At 37.9% G+C, this 21,308-nt stretch overlaps 1 protein-coding gene across 2 annotated transcripts in view; it reads right to left on the reverse strand.

Annotated features, from left to right (window-relative positions):
• Positions 1-16,051: 16,051 nt before the first annotated feature.
• Positions 16,052-21,308, reverse strand: part of AUH (AU RNA binding methylglutaconyl-CoA hydratase) — a 106,727-nt gene continuing 101,470 nt past the window's right edge. The window contains exons 8-10 of one of the 2 annotated variants that reach the window (XM_069879927.1): positions 19,836-19,886; positions 18,021-18,068; positions 16,052-17,236 (exon numbers count right to left, since the gene is read on the reverse strand). In XM_069879927.1, the coding sequence (XP_069736028.1) occupies positions 17,159-17,236; positions 18,021-18,068; positions 19,836-19,886 (177 nt within the window). In that variant the 3' untranslated portion in view covers positions 16,052-17,158. The remainder of the gene's footprint in view (positions 17,237-18,020; positions 18,069-19,835; positions 19,887-21,308) is intronic. The other variant, XM_069879926.1, reaches the window with a different exon arrangement.

Raw genomic sequence — 21,308 nt, forward strand, 5'->3', positions numbered from 1 at the left:
ACCGACTGAATATGAGCCAGCAGTGTGCCCAGGTGGCCAAGAAGGCCAATGGCATCTTGGCTTGTATCAGAAACGGTGTGACCAGCAGGTCCAGGGAGGTTATTCTCCCTCTGTACTCGGCACTGGTGAGACCGCTCCTCGAATACTGTGTTCAGTTCTGGGCCCCTCACCATAAGAAGGATGTTGAGGCTCTGGAGCGAGTCCAGAGAAGGGCAACAAAGCTGGTGAAGGGGCTGGAGAACAGGCCTTATGAGGAGCAGCTGAGAGAGCTGGGGTTGTTTAGCCTGGAGAAGAGGAGGCTGAGGGGTGACCTCATTGCTCTCTACAACTACCTGAAAGGAGGTTGTAGAGAGGAGGGTGCTGGCCTCTTCTCCCAAGTCACAGGGGACAGGACAAGAGGGAATGGCCTCAAGCTCCGCCAGGGGAGGTTTAGGCTAGACGTTAGGAAAAAATTCTTTACAGAAAGGGTCATTGGGCACTGGAACAGGCTGCCCAGGGAGGTGGTTGATTCACCTTCCCTGGAGGTGTTTAAGGCACGGGTGGATGAGGTGCTGAGGGATATGGTTTAGTGTTTGATGGGAACGGTTGGACTCGATGAGCCGGTGGGTCTCTTCCAACCTGGTTATTCTGTGATTCTGTGATTCTGTGAAGTGAGAAATTAGGACAGTGGAACCACAAGAAAGATTGTGGACAGCCTTCCCTCATCACAGCCCAGAGCCTGCTTTGCCCTTTGAGAACATTCCATCCTGCTGGTGGTCCATGAGAAAGACAGAACGTACTCTGGTTCCAGGTACTGTTTGTAGGGAGTTAGTTTGGGTTTGGGGTTTTTTTTTCAGTTTCACTGTATTAATCTGGAGTTCTGGAGATGTGAATAAAAAGCTCTAAAATGCAATCTGAAAAATTAGATTTCACACCAGATGCATGTTCTAACTTAAAAGTCTTGAGGGCCCATTGCAACAATATGCTACATCTCCCACTGTTACACCAGGCTCCACTGTTGTCTTCTAGTAGAGCTCCATGTACTATGCAGACAGACTTTTGTATCTCATATTTCATAATCATTAGGAAACTGAGAAATAATCCCTAGTGTATAAAAGAATTAGGCCTAAGTATGCATTAAAATCAGTATTTTGCAAATCCCACACTCTAGCAAGTTCTGACTCTCAGAGTCAAAAAAGAAGTATGCACCTACATTATAATTCTCAGAATAAGCAAAACACTCAGCCCTGAATGCATCTGAAGGCATCTGCAAATGCATCAGAACGCTTAACAGGATTGTGTATAATGCTGCATTCCAGAATAACATAAAACTTTCTTGGTCTAGCTGATTAGACGCCTCATTCAGGCATGGAAACCTGACGTTTCTCCTGTCTACCCTTAAAGGGGCTAAGTCTAACACATGTATGCCAGTGTACATCTACCCCACTCATTGGGTCAGGCTGACACAAAACCAAATACCCATCACTTACTTTTTCAGCACAGCTGGAGCTGATACATGTTTTACCCTGGATGTGGGACAATAAGAAGTCATCACCTCTTAAAAGATTTAATTCTCCATTTCACAGGAAAGCAACCTGGGTGCCTCAGCCTAAGGAGATGAATCTTCAAAACAACTTTTAATTGCATACTGACCAGCGAATACTGCCGTGCGCATGGGGCATGTATGAATGCACAGCGAGAAGAGTGAGCCTCCACAGGTAGGAAACTGGAGCACCCACTTGATGGTGGGGAGATCTCCGTTTTGGTGACTAGTGAAGTACAGAAGCAATCATATGAGCAGGAACAAGAATCCAGGTCTTTTTCTTACCTGTCATGAAAAACACACTGAAAAAATCTCAAATGCAGAAGAGTGAAGACAGCAGGCCAGCTACTGTACTATTACATCACACAAAGAAACAAATATGGATTTGAAAAGAGGAGACAGATAGCTGAATTAATTTTTCTCAGAAGATGGCAATCCACTTGCTGTCTAGAGAATGCAGAGTTTAACATCAGTGTCTACACTCCACTCAGACACCCAAAAATCTGCTGTCTACAAAAGCTGTCTTCTGGATATGAACTGTCCTCTGACCAGACCCATGACTCCCTTTCACACAGCTGCTTCCCCTATAAAAGAGCTACTTTCCCCTCAAGTTAAGCAGTCCACATCACCCCAATAAGCTCATTATAATCGACTATGCTGGTATTTTCTGCTTAGCTTCTGACATTCTTGTCTGTTGAAACTCCTCTGACCTTAGGGCTGTATCCCATGGATCCTGCTTTAATCCACCCCTACATTTTTCATAATGAAGCTCATATACCTCTACACACCACACATAAAAACACACACAGATAATGCTTTCAATAATTAGTAATTTTCCCTTAAGGGTAAAAATGTTCTGTAATAGTATTTTTTTTTATTATGAAATAATGTAAACAACCTTGGTGTGGTAACATTTTGTAATATGTCTGTGTTATGCAATTAAGGCTGTAGGGTTCAGATGGCTTACATGCACCTGGAGACGCTGACACAGGCTGGAAACTTGGAGCACTTACATGTCCCTGTGCATGTATATACATATGCGCATAAATACACAAACAAAATGATGTATCTATCATCTGCCTATATATTTTTACAGAAAAATACTAGGTACAATAAGGACTGTATAGTTTAATTTCTGCTCATTTCCTGTTCTCTTTGAATTAATATCCCTTTGTCAACCTTAAAAAAAGAAAAACTGTGCTTTTTAGGGAGGTAGATCTTATCTCCTGCCTTCTTTTCTGCTGAGATATGTAAACCTTGCTGACTTTTGCTAGTGTGTGTTTGAGTCAGTGTAACTCAGTATCCTTAACTTTGATTTTGATTCTTTTTCTCAGTTTTCAATTTGGTTTTGATGATGAAAATGTAGAAACTTGCCAAATGTTTACATTTGCAAAGCAAGTTCTGCTGCCAAAAACTTAAGAATTTATTTGTTTAGTGGCTTTTTTCCTTCTTCTTTAAGGTCATCATTGGTTAAGGTGATGTAATGACATAACATTCACATGAAAAGCAGTTTCTCACTTCATCTTCCTCTTAAATTCCAATAAAGACAGTGGCTGACTTTGCATAACCGAAAGTTTATCTCAAAATCACCGTGGACTGTGTGGTTGTGCCTAGAGAAGTTAACCACCACTGGAGTTAAACAACAGACTGCTGGCTGCCTCGACATAAGCATCACAGTAAACCACATGCCTGTCCTGGTAAGAACAGGCATTTTTTCACATTTTCCATCATCCCACAGATTCTTTCATTTCAGGATTGTGGGACAGCAAAACTGTGTAGGAAAAGTAGGTTTTTAATACTTGCTAAAAAGTTGGTGTGAGAAGGGAAGCAATTTGTTATTGCAGGAAAAAGACAATGGAAAGATCAATTTTTGGAAGATAAGGAAGATAACAAGAAGGTTCAGGATCAGTCTTATTTAGAAGACTTCACTTCATGGTACACTCGTGTCATGATGAGGTAGACCTGACAGCTAAAGCTCCAGATCAAGGCACAGTGTTCAGGGTCTTTGGAACAAAGGAGGTAAGTGTACTTTTCAGTACAGTACAAAAGAAGACGCATCTGAGTTTTCTCTCCCACCTTTCCTCATTGCTCTCTACAACTGCCTGAAGACCTCATTGCTCTCTATAACTACCTGAAAGGAGGTTGTAGAGAGGAGGGTGATGGCCTTTTCTCCCAAGCGAGAGGGGAGAGAACAAGAGGGAATGGCCTCAAGCTCCGCCAGGGGAGATTTAGGCTGGACATTAGGAAAAAATTTTTCACAGAAAGGGTCATTGGGCACTGGAACAGGCTGCCCAGGGAGGTGGTTGATTCACCTTCCCTGGAGGTGTTTAAGGCATGGGTGGACGAGGTGCTAAGGGGCATGGTTTAGTGTTTGATAGGAATGGTTGGACTCGATGATCTGGTGGGTCTCTTCCAACCTGGTTATTCTATGATTGTATGATTCTTTACTTGACAGCCTGGATGTTCTAAAGCTCACCTCCAGATATACTTCAGTCGATTTGGTTTCAAGCCCAACTGATTCAACCTCACAGCAGAACAGCTGTCAACACTATTGACAATGTATTTATAGACAGTTTTTCAAACTGAGCACTGCAAATGAAGTTCACGGTGTTTGAAGGAAGATCTGCTGTGGAGCATATGTTGAATTCTCCAATAAGTGTTACGCCGCCTGCTGTAAGCGTGTAACTTACATGTGAACTGAAAGACTGAACTGCAGAGCCCGAGTTACCTCCAGAGCCAATGGAAAGAGGCTGATGCTGCCAGCAGGCATGATTTAGCACACTTAAATCTATCTCCAGATAAGAAGTGAGTAAAATAAAATCTTGATCTGGCAAACTACTGATCTTGCCAATCTCCAAGAAACAATAAGTATTCTTAATACTTCGATTTGACCCTAGTGAGCTATACATCAGACACACAAATGCTGCCAGACAAAATATTTTGCATGGGGATCATTAAAATAAAATCCCTATCTTAGAGATCTGGTTTTGGTTCATACTTCATTTTAGAATATGTACATGTGCTATAGAGATAACAAATACCACCTTCTTTTGCATGAACCCTTACATTTAGTCCTTATGCCAAAATTTATATTGAAATGAGCTAATACTGAAAATACTTCTGAAAATACTGTGGTACCAGTCTGTTGTTACTTCAACCACCTGTAGCTCCACAAGGACACCAAAGATTTTTCTCCTCTCATTCAGTAACTCTGTCAGATCACACTTTTAATCCAAGAAAGTATTTTAAAGCAAACTTAAGAAACCTATTTTACTAAGATGCACTACCAGTGCTTTTTCTCCTGCATGAGTAACTCTCACTCCCATTTTCATTTTCATAATTACAGAAAATGGGCTGGTTTTTAATGTCTATTCCAGCAGAGCTGAAGATGTTGATTTCAGACTCATTCATACTTTAAAGTCTAATTCATGCAGTTGATCCACAACATTAACTAGAGTGCAGGTCTCATCAATTTGATAAAGTGTCTTTATAACAACAGATGGTAATTTGTTGACACTTAAACCTTCAAATGGACTCTGCTACAAAGCTACTTAAAATGCTTTCTTTAAAAAAACCCCAAACAACGTAACCAAAAACCAAAGAAAAAAAAAACAAACCCCACACTAGTGTTCAGATACTTTAATCCAAAGAAATTGCTGACAGCTTTGTTTTCAGCCCAGCAGAGTAAAGAGCTGATAACACATTTTTGCTGGATATGGTAACTCAGGTCTATTTTTAGGACTGTTTTTTTTCAAAGTACACCAAAATAGCAGTGGGCTTAAAATCACCATCTGCTTCTAGCAATGAAATAATTCTCTAAACACCAGATAACAGGCATAAAAAGCCCATCCCCAACTCTTACATTCTCCACAACAATACTGAAAGTCTAAATTATGTATTTCTTGTAGGCACAGTTGATTTCATAAAACAACATTGCAAGGTCCTAACAACCCCTTAAGCATTCAATATACCTATTTATCAGTTATAAATTATCAGCATAAATCATCTACATTTCAGTTGAGAATGACTGACTGGCAAGTGCTATTGCTATTGCTTTTATGACTTAGAATAGCCTAAAGCTGCTGAGATTTAGGGCACAATACAAGCTCTCCCACTTTTTACTTTAAACAGATTTAATTAAGGTGGGAAAGGATTCTGATTTGTAAAGAATGATTTTTTTTTCTTAAATGCCCATTACAGCATTCTGCATTTGCAAATGCATGTAAAGAAATCTGAGCTGGCTCATGTCCAGCTAGTTCCAGTACCGGTAACAATGAATCACTATGTCAGTTCAAGATGGCCCAGAAACTGGATGCTTGCTCCTTGGCTGAAGCCTGTCACCAAAGTTTCTCAGTCCTTTGCTGTGTTTATGCCTCCAACAGCTAAAATGACTGACTTTAAACAAAACCTGTCCCTGCAGACATCCCCTGTGCTCTACCCATGCACCAACAGCCTTAGGAAACAAAGTGATATTTTTACTATCAGTCAGTCCTCACGCTTGTATCTTTTGAACCTCTATACAGCATATGCCATGATTGAAACAGGAGAAGGATGGTCCATTAGTTCTCAAGAAATGGCTTGATTGAAGATGAAGGGTCAAGCTAGCATCCCCTCCCCACCACCCTCCCAGAGAGAAATGTGCATAACTTGGTCATCACGCTTTCTCTTTGAAGACTCTAGCCACAAAAAGCACCCACCTATGGTTAGATGGCACCTCTCCACTCTCTCAACATGTCACGTTTGTCATGGGGTGATGTATGTCACAAGCAGCAGAAGCAGGGATTCCACAGAAGGATGGGCAGAAGGTGGCAAAGGCCAAAGAGGGGGAAAACCCAGGTTTCGCTAGAAGGAGCACTCCTGGGACTCTGTTCACTGTTTCTGTGGTTATTCAGTAAAGAAGACAGATTTTAAATTGTAGTTCAGTGTTTCAAATCACAGAATAGCAGTTATCTTTGTAATATAAGTTTCAAGAAAGGCACTGAGGTTTATTTCCCCCTTGATACTCCATAAGAAAACAATGTCTTTTTCAGATTAATATCAGATCTTCTAAAGATAAAAAAAAAGATAAACCACATCAAGATGTTTCAAACAACATATAAGATGACTTATAAACGACCCATTTTACAAAACAAAGCAGCTTTGGAAGTAGTAGTATTTAACATGTACCATTTCTAACAAATTTGTGTTCATGGTATTCAATTAAAATCAAAACTCACAACAGCAGCAGTTCAAAGAAAGGAGACCCATAATTCATATTGACACTTGTTGGATCAGAATTTTCACGAAAATTAATTGCCTAACACTTAAAAGACTTGGTAGGGACCATTGCAGCAACAGCATTTAGGATAACTTTCATATTTTGATGAAAAGAGCAGAAAAATCATGGAGAATCATAAGCATTTTGGTCTACACCATTCTGGCAAGGACAGAACTTCATAGCAATGTGCAAGAATCTTCTACCTCTAGTCAACAGTTATGAAATAATTAATTCATAAGGGAAATCTGTTTTTTTTTTTAAGTCAGTAGTCAATAACTAGCCCAAGGAAGGAAAAAACAAAAGTAATTAAGGGAAGTACTGGTTTTGACAACTCTAGTCTTCTCTGGACCTTTACAACGGGGATCCTCTTCACTGAAGAAACAGTTGAGGAAAAAAGAAAGAATGGACTATGAATATCTGAGACTCCTAGTGATCTCACTGGGAATTACATGTTTATTTGGACGACATTAAAGAAATGAGGTTACACACTAAAGATCTGATCCGAATTCCATTATGTAAATGGAAAAAGAAAATGTTGTAGTCTTAAAAGGAAACTGAATTCAGGGTTTAGTTCCCAGTTAATGAGATACCAGTAAGTGTAGAGAACTGCAGGGGAAGTGATCAAGGAAAGATGACATTTGGGGCTGGTTTTATTTTTTCTTTTATATTAAATACTTATCTAGGCTGTAAGTTTCTCCATCCTACTGACTACATCTATCCGAAATGGTATGCAGACCAAATAAAAAAAGTTAAGTTGCAACTGACTTAATGTCATCCTTAATGAAGGAATGGAAATGGGACATACCACAGATCCCATACTTGTAATTAGTGTCTAAGAGTGAGCAAAGAGAGCTATGTAACCTGCACATGATCCACTGGTTATTCCAGGCAATCTGCTCCTTCTTCACAATAATATTCAGTTATTGCTGTCACTAAGGATATTGCTTGGTTTGAAACAAACGTTTCATAGACTCCTCTTTCTTTTACAGTCCAGACATTTTTGTGATTCGTTTGGTCCCACCAAGGTTGCTTTTGTGAGTGCACAGAATCACCCCAACAGGCCCCAAATCTGCCAAATCATCTCATAAAAAGATCCTCCCAATACTGCTAAGCAATGCTTAGCTCAACAGGGCTCCTACTGTGTGCACACATCCTAGCACCTGAACTCAATTCCAGGACAAGAGAATAACCTTTTGGGCTGCGAGGTTCTGAAAACTCTCAGCTTTTGCAGGACTCAGAATGAGTTTAAGGCACTCAGCAACTGAGTTTGCACAACAGGACGTTTCTATAACATTTCACACATGACATTTTTGTTCTCTCAAGTTACAGATACACATAAGGGACTACAAATAATGTGAATTTCAAGAGAGGAGAAGATCCATTTTGAACTGCTAGTTTTATTTAAAATTAATAAATTCAGGCCATGTATAAACTACCAGTCATATCCTGTAAAGGTTTAAACAGTGAAACCACAAGGGAAAATTAACATCTCTTCCCTTTTCATCTTAAAAGTGTCTGAAATTAATTGGTTGCTAAAGAAACCTGATATAATTGTGACAGAGTGTTTTGAAACCCTTAGCGGAGTTCATCTGAAACCTCAGCATAACAAGTGGCCTCTTATCTGCGTACTATTCCAGGAAGAAATGCATGGCATTTCATCATCACAGCTGAAAGACTAGCTGGCTCTGCACGTAGGCTAAGCGAGAAGAGCCGTCAGCTATAATGAGGGCACACTGGCAGCTAATGCTTAGTCAGAGGCTGTTTCCTTTAGCCTTTGCTACTGCTTGTAGGAGTTAGAATGCAGGAAAAGGTAAAAATTAAAGAGAACATATTGAAGGTCAACATTTGCCTTCTGTAGTTCTTCTCAATGAAGACTATTTCTGAAGAAAAAGCACACATGCTTTAACATGGTCACATCCTAAACCATCCCTCCTTCGAGGTCTTTGAGTAGCTTTATTTCAATGTGACTCTTCATATGCAAGACTACTTACAGAAGAAAAAGTCATAAAAAGCAGATGCCATTTTTTTTCCTAATCTGACATTTAAAGGCAAATTAGTAAGTGGAAGTTTAATATAGCTATTTCTTTGTGAAACTGATCTTGAATTTCCAAGCAGGCAAATTAACTTTCTCCTTAACAAAGCTGTTGAAACACAGATAGCTAGTAGCAATTAACATGAGGTTTTTCCTCTTTTGTACATCCTTAGGATGATAACATCTGTCATGAACTGTCATAATGCTTTTTAACATATGAATCTGCAAAATTTGAACACAATAATCGATCAACAGAATATGAAAAAGTTAACTGTGAATGTGTAGCAATGGTCAGACTGTAAGTTTGCAAGCTGCTTCATTCAGTGCCACATTCAGTGCTTTCTTACTCTGCATGCAGAAAAATCTGCAATTATTGGGAATTTACTATGACACTATTTAAGCACACAACTATATACACTATAACAATGAACACACTAGACCGAGTCACTTTACACACATGCAATTGCTGGTCTAAGTAAGGGCTAGATTTGACTTGGTCTGTTTTACTCACTGGTTCAACACTGAAAATAGCTGGCACAGATTTTCACAGGAAAATCAAACTTACACAAGCAGATGAAAACCATTGCGAATGAGATGCTGCTGTGTGCAAAAATTCATCTTGGGTAAAACTTTGAGCCCTAAAAATAAATCTTGTTTTCAGATCTCACAAATAGGCTTTTCTGTTCAACTCCCAAGTTTCAAAGCAGTTATTAATCATGTTCTGTACACAGTACTAAGCAAGAAAGTGTTCAGTTATTTCTGAAACACATTATTTTGAGGCTATATTTGAATCTTCCATATTTATGTGATGAGTGTTATGTCACAAAGTTAATCATTCCCAGGATGCTAGCATTCAGGGTAATGAAAAACTTCTTGTGCAAGCAGTCATTAATCAGTGAGTATAACATTGCATAATGCTTTCTGAAGCATGTGTTATGTGATCAGAGTACAAGGCTGCATAATACACCAAAGTGTTTATGCCATATGCTGACCTTTTCTAAAGCAGAAATGGAGCCATGTGATGCGCCACTCCTGCCAACAGTTGCTTATTGCCAATAATTAAGTTTGATGATATGAAGAAACACAAACTTGTATTGCTTTAGAGTTCTAAAAAGAAGAAGCTTTGAAGTTTTTGGCACTGTTAAGCACAAAGATGGCCAACTTGGCTTGGATACACTACTGTTGTCCATTATAGGCACAACCCATCAAAACTGGAATCAAGTGCTCTGTTCAAGTGGTTACTGGCATTTGTGTAAAGGAAAATATGTGCACTGCTACAGGACTGCTGTATTATCCAGAAAAGCAGAAAGGTCACTGGAACAAAGCAGCCCAAAGCATGCTTGGTACCTCAAATCTCAGAACATTACAGTAACATTTGATGTTCTTGTGCAATAGTGCTAGTAATCAGCTATTACTTAATCTCCTACCAGTATTACACAGAAGTATACTTGCGAAATACTTCACATAAATATGCTGTAATTATATGAAATATAAAAACATGTATAGGACAAAATGTTTTAGTAAGTCTAAACACACATACCTGTGGAGATGTGGTTTTAATAAACTATTTTAACAATGGAAACAATGCTTTTAAAGCTTCTATGAAAAACCATAAAACTATGTGCTGGAAGCAGAGTGGACATATGAACACACATTTTGAATATTATGCATGTACACACAGAGATAGCATGATCAAAAGTTTGTCCTGTACGCAGCTACTTTGTGCTTCCCTGTTGGCAGAATAAGGCTGCAGAGCTGGAAGAACCAGTTTCATGCAACTGTTTTAGCACTCAACTATCCTGGTAGCATAGCTATGCCCTTGCTGCTCCCACACCACCTCCTCCCTGACTCGCTAGAGCTTCCTCCTTCCTCACTGAAGATGGCCTGACTGCTTTGGGGAGCTGATACAGAAAGGGATAGCCAAGCTCCTTAATTATTACCATCTGGTAACAGCAACTCCTTTCTATCATGGGATCTACAATATCTCACCAGTGGTTAAAGTGATTTCTGATATCCTCTGATTACTTTAAGGAAGTATTTTCATACTTAACTGACAATCCTGAAGAATAAAGCAGCCTATAAGAGCAATCACAAATGCATACAACTAAGACTAGATTTATGCAGGGACTTAGGTACCAAAGTCCAAGATTTAATTCTCAAAATTCCTGCTGAGATTTGGCATCAAGAAGTCACAGTCCTGATGATACCAGACAATGTCAATTAAACACTGCTGTATCTAAAGACCTTCAGGATTTTTGAATTAAACCATCCACACCTAAGGAGTCTAACTCACTAGGCATCTTTACACTTGGCAGACAGGACTCCACACAGTACAAAGGAAATGCTCGGTATGACAGAAGACAAGCACTATTTTCATCCTTGCTACAGCACCTATTAAAAAATCGCATGGTACTTTCTGCATGAGGAACTGCAAGGCAGGCCTTCCCTCTCTATACCAACAGGTGAATGATCATTATCTTTACATCTCAATAAATTAACTTGTGGATTAAGTAATTAAAGTAGAAAAGTCTTATTAGGAGTGACTGAGAGCATCCACTGACCAGGTCACTGATATAAAAGTGTTCAGTTCAGGTAAATTAAGTGAAAGGAGAAAGCAGAAAATTAGTTGTTCTGGTGTTTCATGAGTCCTTCAACTACTAAGTAATCTATACCTATTAGATATAGAGGCTGCAGCATATACTCCTTTTTTTTTTTCAAAAAGTGCTGATTTCAGCTAAGATTTGGAAAAAAGGGCAAAAATTCAAAATTTAGAAAACAATTTTATTCCAAACAAAGTGGAAAAATATTACATCCATGTGTTCACATCTACAAACTCGCAACTTAAGCAGAAAGCCCTTCTCATTATGTCATTACTTTGTGGCTCCTACCTCCTTTCATATGCTATATGGATGCCCTAGGAATCATGTTCAGTTGCTATGATCTCTGCTAGTCATTAGGATACACAGCTTAGGTGCTGTAAACAACAAATATAGAAGGATCCACTTTGTGGAGCTGCTCATGAAGGTAGTAGAAATGGCTGTGCTGAAGTGGCCTATGACTTAAACACGCAGCATTAACGCACTCTACAAACCGTCTCTCCTACCCATCCTTCCTAGACTCACTGCTTCTTAGAAGCACTCTCTCTGGCTCTTCTCCTCCTTTCACCCCTACTTGGAAGAGGAGGCTGGCCAAAAGATGACAACCACAGGGCAGTTTGAACCACAGATTGAACACTAAGTGGTCACTAGCTGGAGACACTAACATATATTTAGAAAAATGGTTCACCTAAAGACAACAGTCCCAGTAGTACAGACGTACTACATAAAAGAGGCAGAGTCAAACTTCTTCCATTCAAGTGTACTGAACTATTACTAACATGTATTCGTAATGAAAACACAACCTTCACAATTCTATCCTTACAATTAAAATTTTAAACTTTGCCTTTCTAAGCTGTATGAAAGAGACATATTTTTTAAGAATTTGTACAACTGGCATCAGATTTTTTAACATGCTAGAAAGAATTGAGCCAAAGATGATATCATAAAGTCCCTTATGCTTAAGAGAAAATGTTAAATCAATTAACAGTTGCTAGAATAAAGAAGAAACAATGTAATATATAAGTGCCTTAAAAAAATACCAAACTTTTCATGTTCTTCTGAAAGTGGTTATGTTACGCAACAAGAAAACTGCAACATATTCTCATCTCTTTAATCTTACAAAAGCTTTATGCCTCAGAAATTATTATCAAAGAGCAGGAGTCACTAGCCAGAACTTTGAAGAGTTTACAAACATACATATACAGACTATGCCTTAGAGGGTTAATGTACTATTTTGAACACAAGTATTGCAATAGGATCTAGCTTTGACACAGAACGTTCACACCCCCTGTAATAAATTCTTTTAACATACTTTGTATTTCTTCCCATGTGAATGAATGTCCTTGGAAGAATTATCTACTAGATAAAATTTGAAGATGAAATCTAAGTCTAGACTTATTTAAGTGGGGTGGAGACTGATCTTATAATTTACGACAGTTGTTGATTAATGAGCTGTTCATGATTGCTGTAGGCCTGTTCAAACTGCAGAAGCAAACGACACTACAGAACTGGAAGGAATGTGCTAACTGGGTGCCACACCTTTATTGAAACTCAGAACTCACTTTGACTTCTGCTATGTTTACTCTGCCCTTGAACTAGCAGATGTGCACACCCAGATATACAGTAACATACGTGCATCCCCTCACTACTTGACTGCTGCTTCTGCGGCAGAACTTCTGTGTTACAGAACTTCCACACTGTAAGCACGGACACTTGTAGCAGTTATGGTTCGTGCTGTGCGGGGTTTAAGCTTTTTGCAGGTAGTGTGCTCTTTTACAAACAAATTCAAAACTTCCTGGAGTAGAATAATATGAGGAGGATTGGTCTCATCAGACAGTCTGAATAATTTTACTTATATGTACACATATGCAGATGCACAAACACATACATATGCGTGCATATGACATGTCAGTAAAGACACATATATATTATTATCTATCATGAACACATTGCATAAATATGGTACTTTCAGTATAACTAAGGAAACCACTGTTCAATTCTGTTCCAAGGTTGAAAATGAACATAATTTAAATCTGTAATAAAAAAAGGTATCATCTTACTTAATCTATGGTGACCACACAATCATTTCTGATTACATCTTTCAAAAACTTTTCAGGAAAATTTTAAAACTTTCAAAAACTTTGCTTATAAAATATCAGTGTTCTTAAAGTAAAAGCAACCCATACAAATTCTTAAAAGAGTTCCCTGCATCCTGGTGTCCAAGCGCCAGACTCAGGGAGAACAAAATCCACAAGAAAAAAAACCAAACAACTAGTCTTTGTAATCCCTCAAAATACACAAGAGGAATTTCATTACCTTTAGATGAACACATCTCTCCTTTTAGTCTATCCGTTTGTAATTATTCTCCTTTTTCTCATTTTTGGACATGGTTGTCTTTCTAAAAGTGTGCAGAAAAAAAACATCTTAAAATAACCACATCATCACCATTATCGCACTTTGAATACAATGACTGACTCAGCTTCACTAGCCAATAAAGTCCTATAGCTTTGCAGTGATGTCATAAGGTGCAAGAACAAGGCTGAACTCCCACAAATGTGACATGAAAACATGTCTTGTTCAATGTACACCACAAAAAATAGCAATGGTTTTCAACAGTATTTTTTTAAATTGCAAATTCACCATCTAATCTTGGTAGAAACTTTGGGGGGGGGGGGCGGGATTTGCTTGCATGGAAAAGCAATGAAACAAAAACTACTTTGGTGATGAATTAAGATGTTTCAGCTGCTCTTCTCACTTTGCAAATATGACTTGGTTTTGATATGTGAAGTGACACTACTACGAAACTCTGTACTTTATTCCCTGAGACTCCCAAACCCAGATTCCAAGTACCATGACACTGTGGCCTCTCTTGTCTTGGAGAGACTGATGATTTTTTTGTTTTGTTCAACAAATTTGATTATGGCTAAATGAATCAAAGAGCAATGACTGAGGAAAATATGAAACAGCCACTAAAGATATATTCTGATGTTTACTATTTTGAATGCAGCTGGTAAAAAGCAGTTCTAGAAAAGTATTGATATGACCCTTGGTGTAGGGATTAAGAGTAACTGCACACAGACTGACAGAATTTCTACAATTTGGCACAACTGCCTCTGCAGATCTCATAGAAATGTTTCATAGATCAACATCCTTCAAGAGCTCTTAACTGTATAATTACACAATCTTAGAAAAAATAAAAAATCACACTTTTTCTTAATAGGTAAGATATGCAAAAGCACTGAACTGAATTAAGCCATTAAGACAATTCTGAAACCTTTATCTAGAAATTCAGTAAAACTACTAAGAATGTGAGTTACTTCAACAACATTGAAAACAGAAATGCTTTCTAAATTAAAGGCTAAAATGATATGTACTATACAAAGCCACACAACTTCTGCATGAAACTGATAATTTCTAGGCAACTTAGACAGTAGAACTTACACTTTTAAGAGGTAATCAGCTGAAGGTAATGGACCTGCCTTTTTCACTATCCAACTCTATGGAGAAGTGCAGAGTGACTCACTCTCCACTTGAGTTCAGCAGTAACAGGAGAAAAAGCTGCTTATGCCTAGGGACTATGAGATAACCTTTCAGGAATCCAGTGGGGACCAGGGCTCACTCACCTATGAGGAACTGCAGAGAAAAGCTTCACTTTATCAGGAACGGAAACAGCTGAGCCTAAGCACTTGAAGGAGGATTTGCCAGATCATAACTTTTGTAAGGAAAGTCAACATTTACAGGAGCATTTCTGTTACAAATCACCCTCTTGTGGAAGCAAACTTCCAATACTGCTATTAATCATGAATCCTACAGCCATCATAACATGTCACTTAATAACAAAGCCAGTAAGTTTTAAACACATCTTTTGCTAAAATGTAATTCCTTCAGAATTCCATCACTAGAAAGTATGTTGAAAAACTGTGCTACTGGTACTCACTTTGTAATAATATTCAAACTGTTGACTTCAAAGAAGGGACTCGAATTGCTACAATATGACCATATCTTCACCTGAGAAAAGGAATGGAAATACCACTGTGACAGAAAAATTATTTTCTAAGATCAAAACTACTAGTTAAAGGCAAAAATCCACAGTCTTATGTCACAGCATCTAAACTTATTAGATTTTTTTAAACAGACATTCACAGAAGCTACTTAATCAGCACTTGTTAGAAAAAGAGGCAGCTCAACAACCAGACTGTGTATCAAAGTTATGAAATAGAAAACCATCAGCACAGACTTAATATTTTCTTTCCTATTAACATAATTATTTCCTATTCAGTAAAACCAAAAATGATATGTTAGCATTTCAAAAAACATGAAAATGACCCTCTAGGCTTTATATGACTATCAAAATAAGCACTGGTACTGTATTTGCAAATTATTGTGCATTAAATGATCAACTCAGCAAGTTTACCACTCAACAAAGTGTGTGCTGTACCAGTTACAATCAATTTACATGTAATATGTCTAAATATGAATTTAAATGAGTTCTTGTCATGTCATTTCAGGTGATCAGTTGCTTTATCATCAAAGATATGGACGGTGACCATAGTTAATGTTGCAGAAAAGACAGAGCATGCACAAATTCTGTAAGCCATTGGTAACCAAACACAAAGAAATTTGTTTTCATATAAAAAGACAGCTTCTGATTGTTAAGCCATGTTTATTTTCCAGTCAAGTTAACAAAAATACATTCTAAGAGGTTATTTCCAGGCATTTGCTATATATGCCATGTCCACAGCAAATATATAGTATGAATCACAACTGTTTTCTCACCTCGTAACCTACTAGATTTCTCTTTCAATGTATGAAAAGAACCCTGAGGCCGCCACAGAATAAAGAACAGTTCAATGTGATCCCCATTGTGTATAAATATACGTTATTATGACTTGCAAAAGCAATATTCTGGACATTAGGAGAATTCTAGTTTCTTTAACAGCATCCCTGCATAACAACCTTTAATACAATCATCAAAAATCAAAAGTAACTGAGGCAAGTGAAGCAAAGTTCTTCCACAGCAACAGTGATGATCAGACGCTATGTTGAAAGAATGCAAGTAAAAGCCAGGTTTAACATACAAGAATGCATAATTAAAGGCTGGCCTCAAAAGTGTCTTCATTTAATACAATTAAATTAATATAATGGCAATGACTTCATCACAAGGATATCATTAGGTGCTAAAGTTAACTTCATGTTATTCAGAGTAGTGTAAGTCAGATAAATAAAGCTTAACATTTTCCAAACAACAATCCCTCTCGGTTTCTTTACCTTTATTAGTAATGTATATATTCAGGTAGAATACTCAAACGAGATTTTTACTGATATACAGAATAATTTTAATGGATATTTGGTACAATTTCCTAGTTTTGGTGTTCAGTGGTCACTTCTTTTTTGATAAAATGAAACAACAGGTTTATAGTTAATATCACATATAGGTTTTCTCTATATAAATAATTTACAGAGCTTCTTCAGTCATGGAATGCTATGTTTCATACATACGAAATTTAAAAAACGCTGCTTGAACCTGTGACTTTGCCAATACAGAGACCAACCTTCAGAAACTATTATGAGTCTACACACATTTCTATATGGGCCCAGAACAAATATGGACAAATTCAAAATGCTGTAACATCAGTATGATTTGCTTTTACTTTGGTGGTTGCAATATTCCAGGTGCGGATGCAAAGTGCACCTAATGGTCTTTATAGTAGTACTTTTATCCCACTGTATTTTAAAGGCATCAGCTTCTTTCATTCTCCCTTGTAGCGAGGAGGTCTCTTCTCCTTAAATGCAAGAAGACCTTCAATTCTATCTTTTGTTGGAATAGTCTGCAATAAGCAGAGCAACAATTCGTTATTGATTCTAAAAACAATATTAAGAAAAATATTTTCATACAAATCCTAGTTCTTCGATGCACACGTAATACAACAAAAAAATAAAACCTGAAATGTCTAGCCAGATACAGGAAAGTACCAGATATTTCAAAGGCACAATATAAGGCTGAGAAACAATTTAGAAGAAGCAGGAGTATCTTTTATTCAAACTTATGACTTTGAGAAACTCTTCAGGGTTTTTGTTGTTTGGTTTTGTTTGGGATTTTTTCCTGTTTGGGGCAGGGGGAGATTTGGGGGGTCTGAATATTAAGCATCTAATGCTGACGCTTTTATTTCCATGATCAAAAAGTCCAAGAACACACAAACTCAAATAATTCCCATGTTTGGCTAGCAAAGAAGTTTGTCTCAATTTTCTGTTGGCTAGCACAGATGCCATTAGTGGCATATCTTAGCCAAGTGCCCTTTGTGTTATTCCACATTAAACCAAAACAAAGCCAAAGTAAGGCAGCTCTTGTACTAGATGCATCACAGTGCATTACTGGCTAGGTTCATGGCTGGTAGTGCTTCACTATCTTCACCCTAACAGTATTAGCAGGGGGATGTTTTTTCCTTAAATTCCTTACAAAACCAGAGTAAATAGAAGGAACATCGAAAAACAATGCCAAAATATTTCTAGAAGAAATCATAGAGCAATTTCTAGTTAAATTTCTGCATGTTTCATAACAGGCACTAATAAAGCCTGTTTTCTGGGGAGTTTTCTGTAATCACTGTTACATACCTGTGCATAACAAGCTTCTTCAATTGCTAAGCCTGTTACTAAGTCGACCTGAGGAAAAGAATATGATGGTTTTTAAAAGCATATATTTGCATATTTATTATATATTATTTTCTGACAGCCAACTTAAACACTATGTTGCTGTATGGCACTTACTAAAACACTTCTGCAAAGTTCTTCTTCCCTACTTTACTACAGAAATACTGGACTGCCATGTGGTGAGAGTGGTTAGGGTTTCTGTAACAGTCTCCTCGGTGATACAATTAGTACATAATGCACTATCAAAACAATGTATATTCTTTACTACAAATAATCTGGACTAAAAAACATTAGCTACTTGCACATCTGTAATCAGTTTATTTACTACAGGGGAAAAGATTTAATGTGCTGCATGATATTTAAAAACTGTTCTGAAATAAGTCATCTTCCCCATGTCATACAAGAACACGATCCCATGCCACAGAGTAAACATAAATTCAAGTTCAAAGGGATTAGAAATGAGGCCAATGGCCATCCTGTATCATCAACTAGTTTGAATAACTTTTTTTTTTTTGTGAGGTGGTCTGAACAGCTGAAAAGGCTGAATTCCCTTCCTCATTAGTTTTCCACCTGTCTTAAGCATCAATTGCTGCAGAAATTACCAGCTTTCCACATGGCTACTGTGGCCATGTACCACAAGCAATTTGCCAAGGAGAGATAAGCTACAGGACAGGTTAACAAAGAAAGCTGTGAAATCTCTGCTATGGAAGGTTTGTAACAACTGCTTAAATGAATATTTGGTTTAACTGGTTTTGATACAGTAGATCTTGTCTTGAGGTCTCAAGATTCAACTACATGATCATTCACAGTCCTTCTAAGCCCACTGTCCCTAATTCTATCAACATCATGATTCTAATCTCTCTGTCCACACTATACCTGATTGCTAGATAATTTAGCCTGTCGCATTTTGAACCTTGAGTACCACTGAAATAAATCTTGAATTCATCATTAGTTGCTGTAAAAATCTAACAACAGCGCAACAGCATCCAAGTTTGATTTCAAGACCGAAAGTTACTGGTGGTATGCTTGGCTGAACTCAGCTGCTCTTGAAAGGACCATTGTTAAATTCATCTTTTGGATTCAAGTTTGCATGTAGTACTACCCCCTTTCCCTGGTCCCAGGTTGAGCTATAAGGTGTCCTGGTGTAAAGCTTATGCATGTGCTTAACTTTAAATATGAATATTCTTGCTGAGCTCAGCAGATGATTCACAAGCCTAAAGTAAAACACATGTCCAGACGTGCTCAGGGCTGGATTTTAATAAGCTTTAAAGCTAGGTCAATAGCGTTCAATAAGGAATGGCAATAAGAATAAAATGTGAAACAAGACTCCAGATACAATTTTAACACTAACCTCTACTTAAACTGTTAAAAATAAATAACATGCCTCTTGGCCTGTAACTTTATTAGTTACTAAACACTGAGAGCATTGACAGACTTGACAGAGTAAGACTTTGAGGGTTTTTTTTCCACCTGGCATTCGAAAAACAACTTGTTCACAGTAGTTTATGCCTACTTTCTAGTATTAGTAATTAGCAGAGTGCATTACTTCTGGATATAGATAAGGTTACTAAGCCACATTACAGAAATCAGCATCAATTCTAATCTAAGGAGTCTGAGACATAAAAAAACTACAATTCATGTTTTTAAAATATTTCACCAAATAGATTTTGAAGGAGCATACACTAAGAAACTAAAAACAGTTCTAGAAAAAAAATCCGCATAGTAGACATGCTGCCAGCCTGACTTCTGCTTACTTTTATGGGAAGTAAAGATCCTTACCTCCATTCCCTGGTTGATAGCCAGTTTTGCAACTCTCATTGCTACTGGTCCCTAAAATGAAAGAAGAACCTTCTTTACATGTCATAAAAATCTACAAGACTATGCACTGAAGAAACTGCACATCAACACTTCATATATGACCTCCCATACAAGGACAGGCTGAGACAGTTGGGTTTGTTCAGTCTGGAGAAAAGAAGGCTCCAAGGAGACCTTACAGCAACCTTCCAGTACTTGAAGTACTAGCAAGCTGGAGAGGGACTTTTTACAAAGGCTTGTAATGACAGGATGAGGGGGAATGGCTGTAAATTGGAGAGCGGAAGATTTAGACTAGATGTTACAAGGAAATTCTTCACAATGAGGGTGGTGAGGCACAGGAACAGGTTGTTCAGGGAAGCTGTGGATGCCCCATCCCAGGAAGTGTTCAAGGCTGGGTTGGACGGAGTCTTAGGCAGTCTTATCCAGTGGGATGTGTTCCTGCACACGGCAGGGGAGTTGGAATTAGATGAACTTTAAAGTCCCTTCCAACTCAAACCATTCTATGATTCTAGGATTCTATACTGCATTCTTCTAGATTTTGGCCTTTTAGTTAATTTAGAGTAAATAGGTCAAACACATAATAAATTATATCACTACAGTAGGCATCTGCTTCCAAACTGACAGTTTCAATATTGCAAAAAAGTTAAAGCACAATGTTTTCAAAATAACCTAAATAAAGCATTGGTTTGGGTTTATGTTGCAAAGGTGCTGTCCACTGTTCTCAAGCTTGCTCAACTCCCTTCAAAACAAGACTGAGAATGGTCACCTTAAGAGACATCATTATAGGTCTTTGCAAGGTCAATCTTATGTCCCTATCATCATGCAACGGAGACACAGGAAAGATACAACAATGAAACAAAATTAACTGATGCAACTTCAAACCTAAAATAAGCTCCTGCAAAGCCTGCACCAGTCAAGTGATGACACTCTGTGAGCAACTGAGGTCCCTAGCAAACAGTGCGATTTCTACTCTCCTCCTGCCACAGAATCGTAAGACATCTTGGGGAACCATCTCAGTTCTATGCCTACCCATCAGCACCAGGTTCTGAATGTTCAGACATTGCTCTAGAGAAGCTGCCTGCTGTTTTGGGAAAAGCAAAGTGCTTTTGGGCTGGTTCCAAAGCAAAGTAGTAACTATAAATCAATCTTCCAGACTCACTGTAAAACTTTTATTGTATTTTTCATGTTTGTCTTTCTATGAGCATACTGAAGACACAAAAAACCAATATGAAATGACATTTTTAACCTGTAGCATTTTCTATTTTCGATTAAAAAATTTGGCTGTTAACATTTGAGATCCAATAAAGTGGTTTACTAATTATTTTCTCCTTCTCCATCCTATAAATTTGCTACCTGGGATCCTTCAGTCACTTGAAAAGTGACTTTATCAAAATCTTCAAACTCACATTCCCACTCTGAACAAAAAGCTTACAGTCA

Source organism: Phaenicophaeus curvirostris, chromosome Z (assembly GCF_032191515.1).
Source record: "Phaenicophaeus curvirostris isolate KB17595 chromosome Z, BPBGC_Pcur_1.0, whole genome shotgun sequence".
Lineage (NCBI taxonomy): Eukaryota > Metazoa > Chordata > Aves > Cuculiformes > Cuculidae > Phaenicophaeus > Phaenicophaeus curvirostris.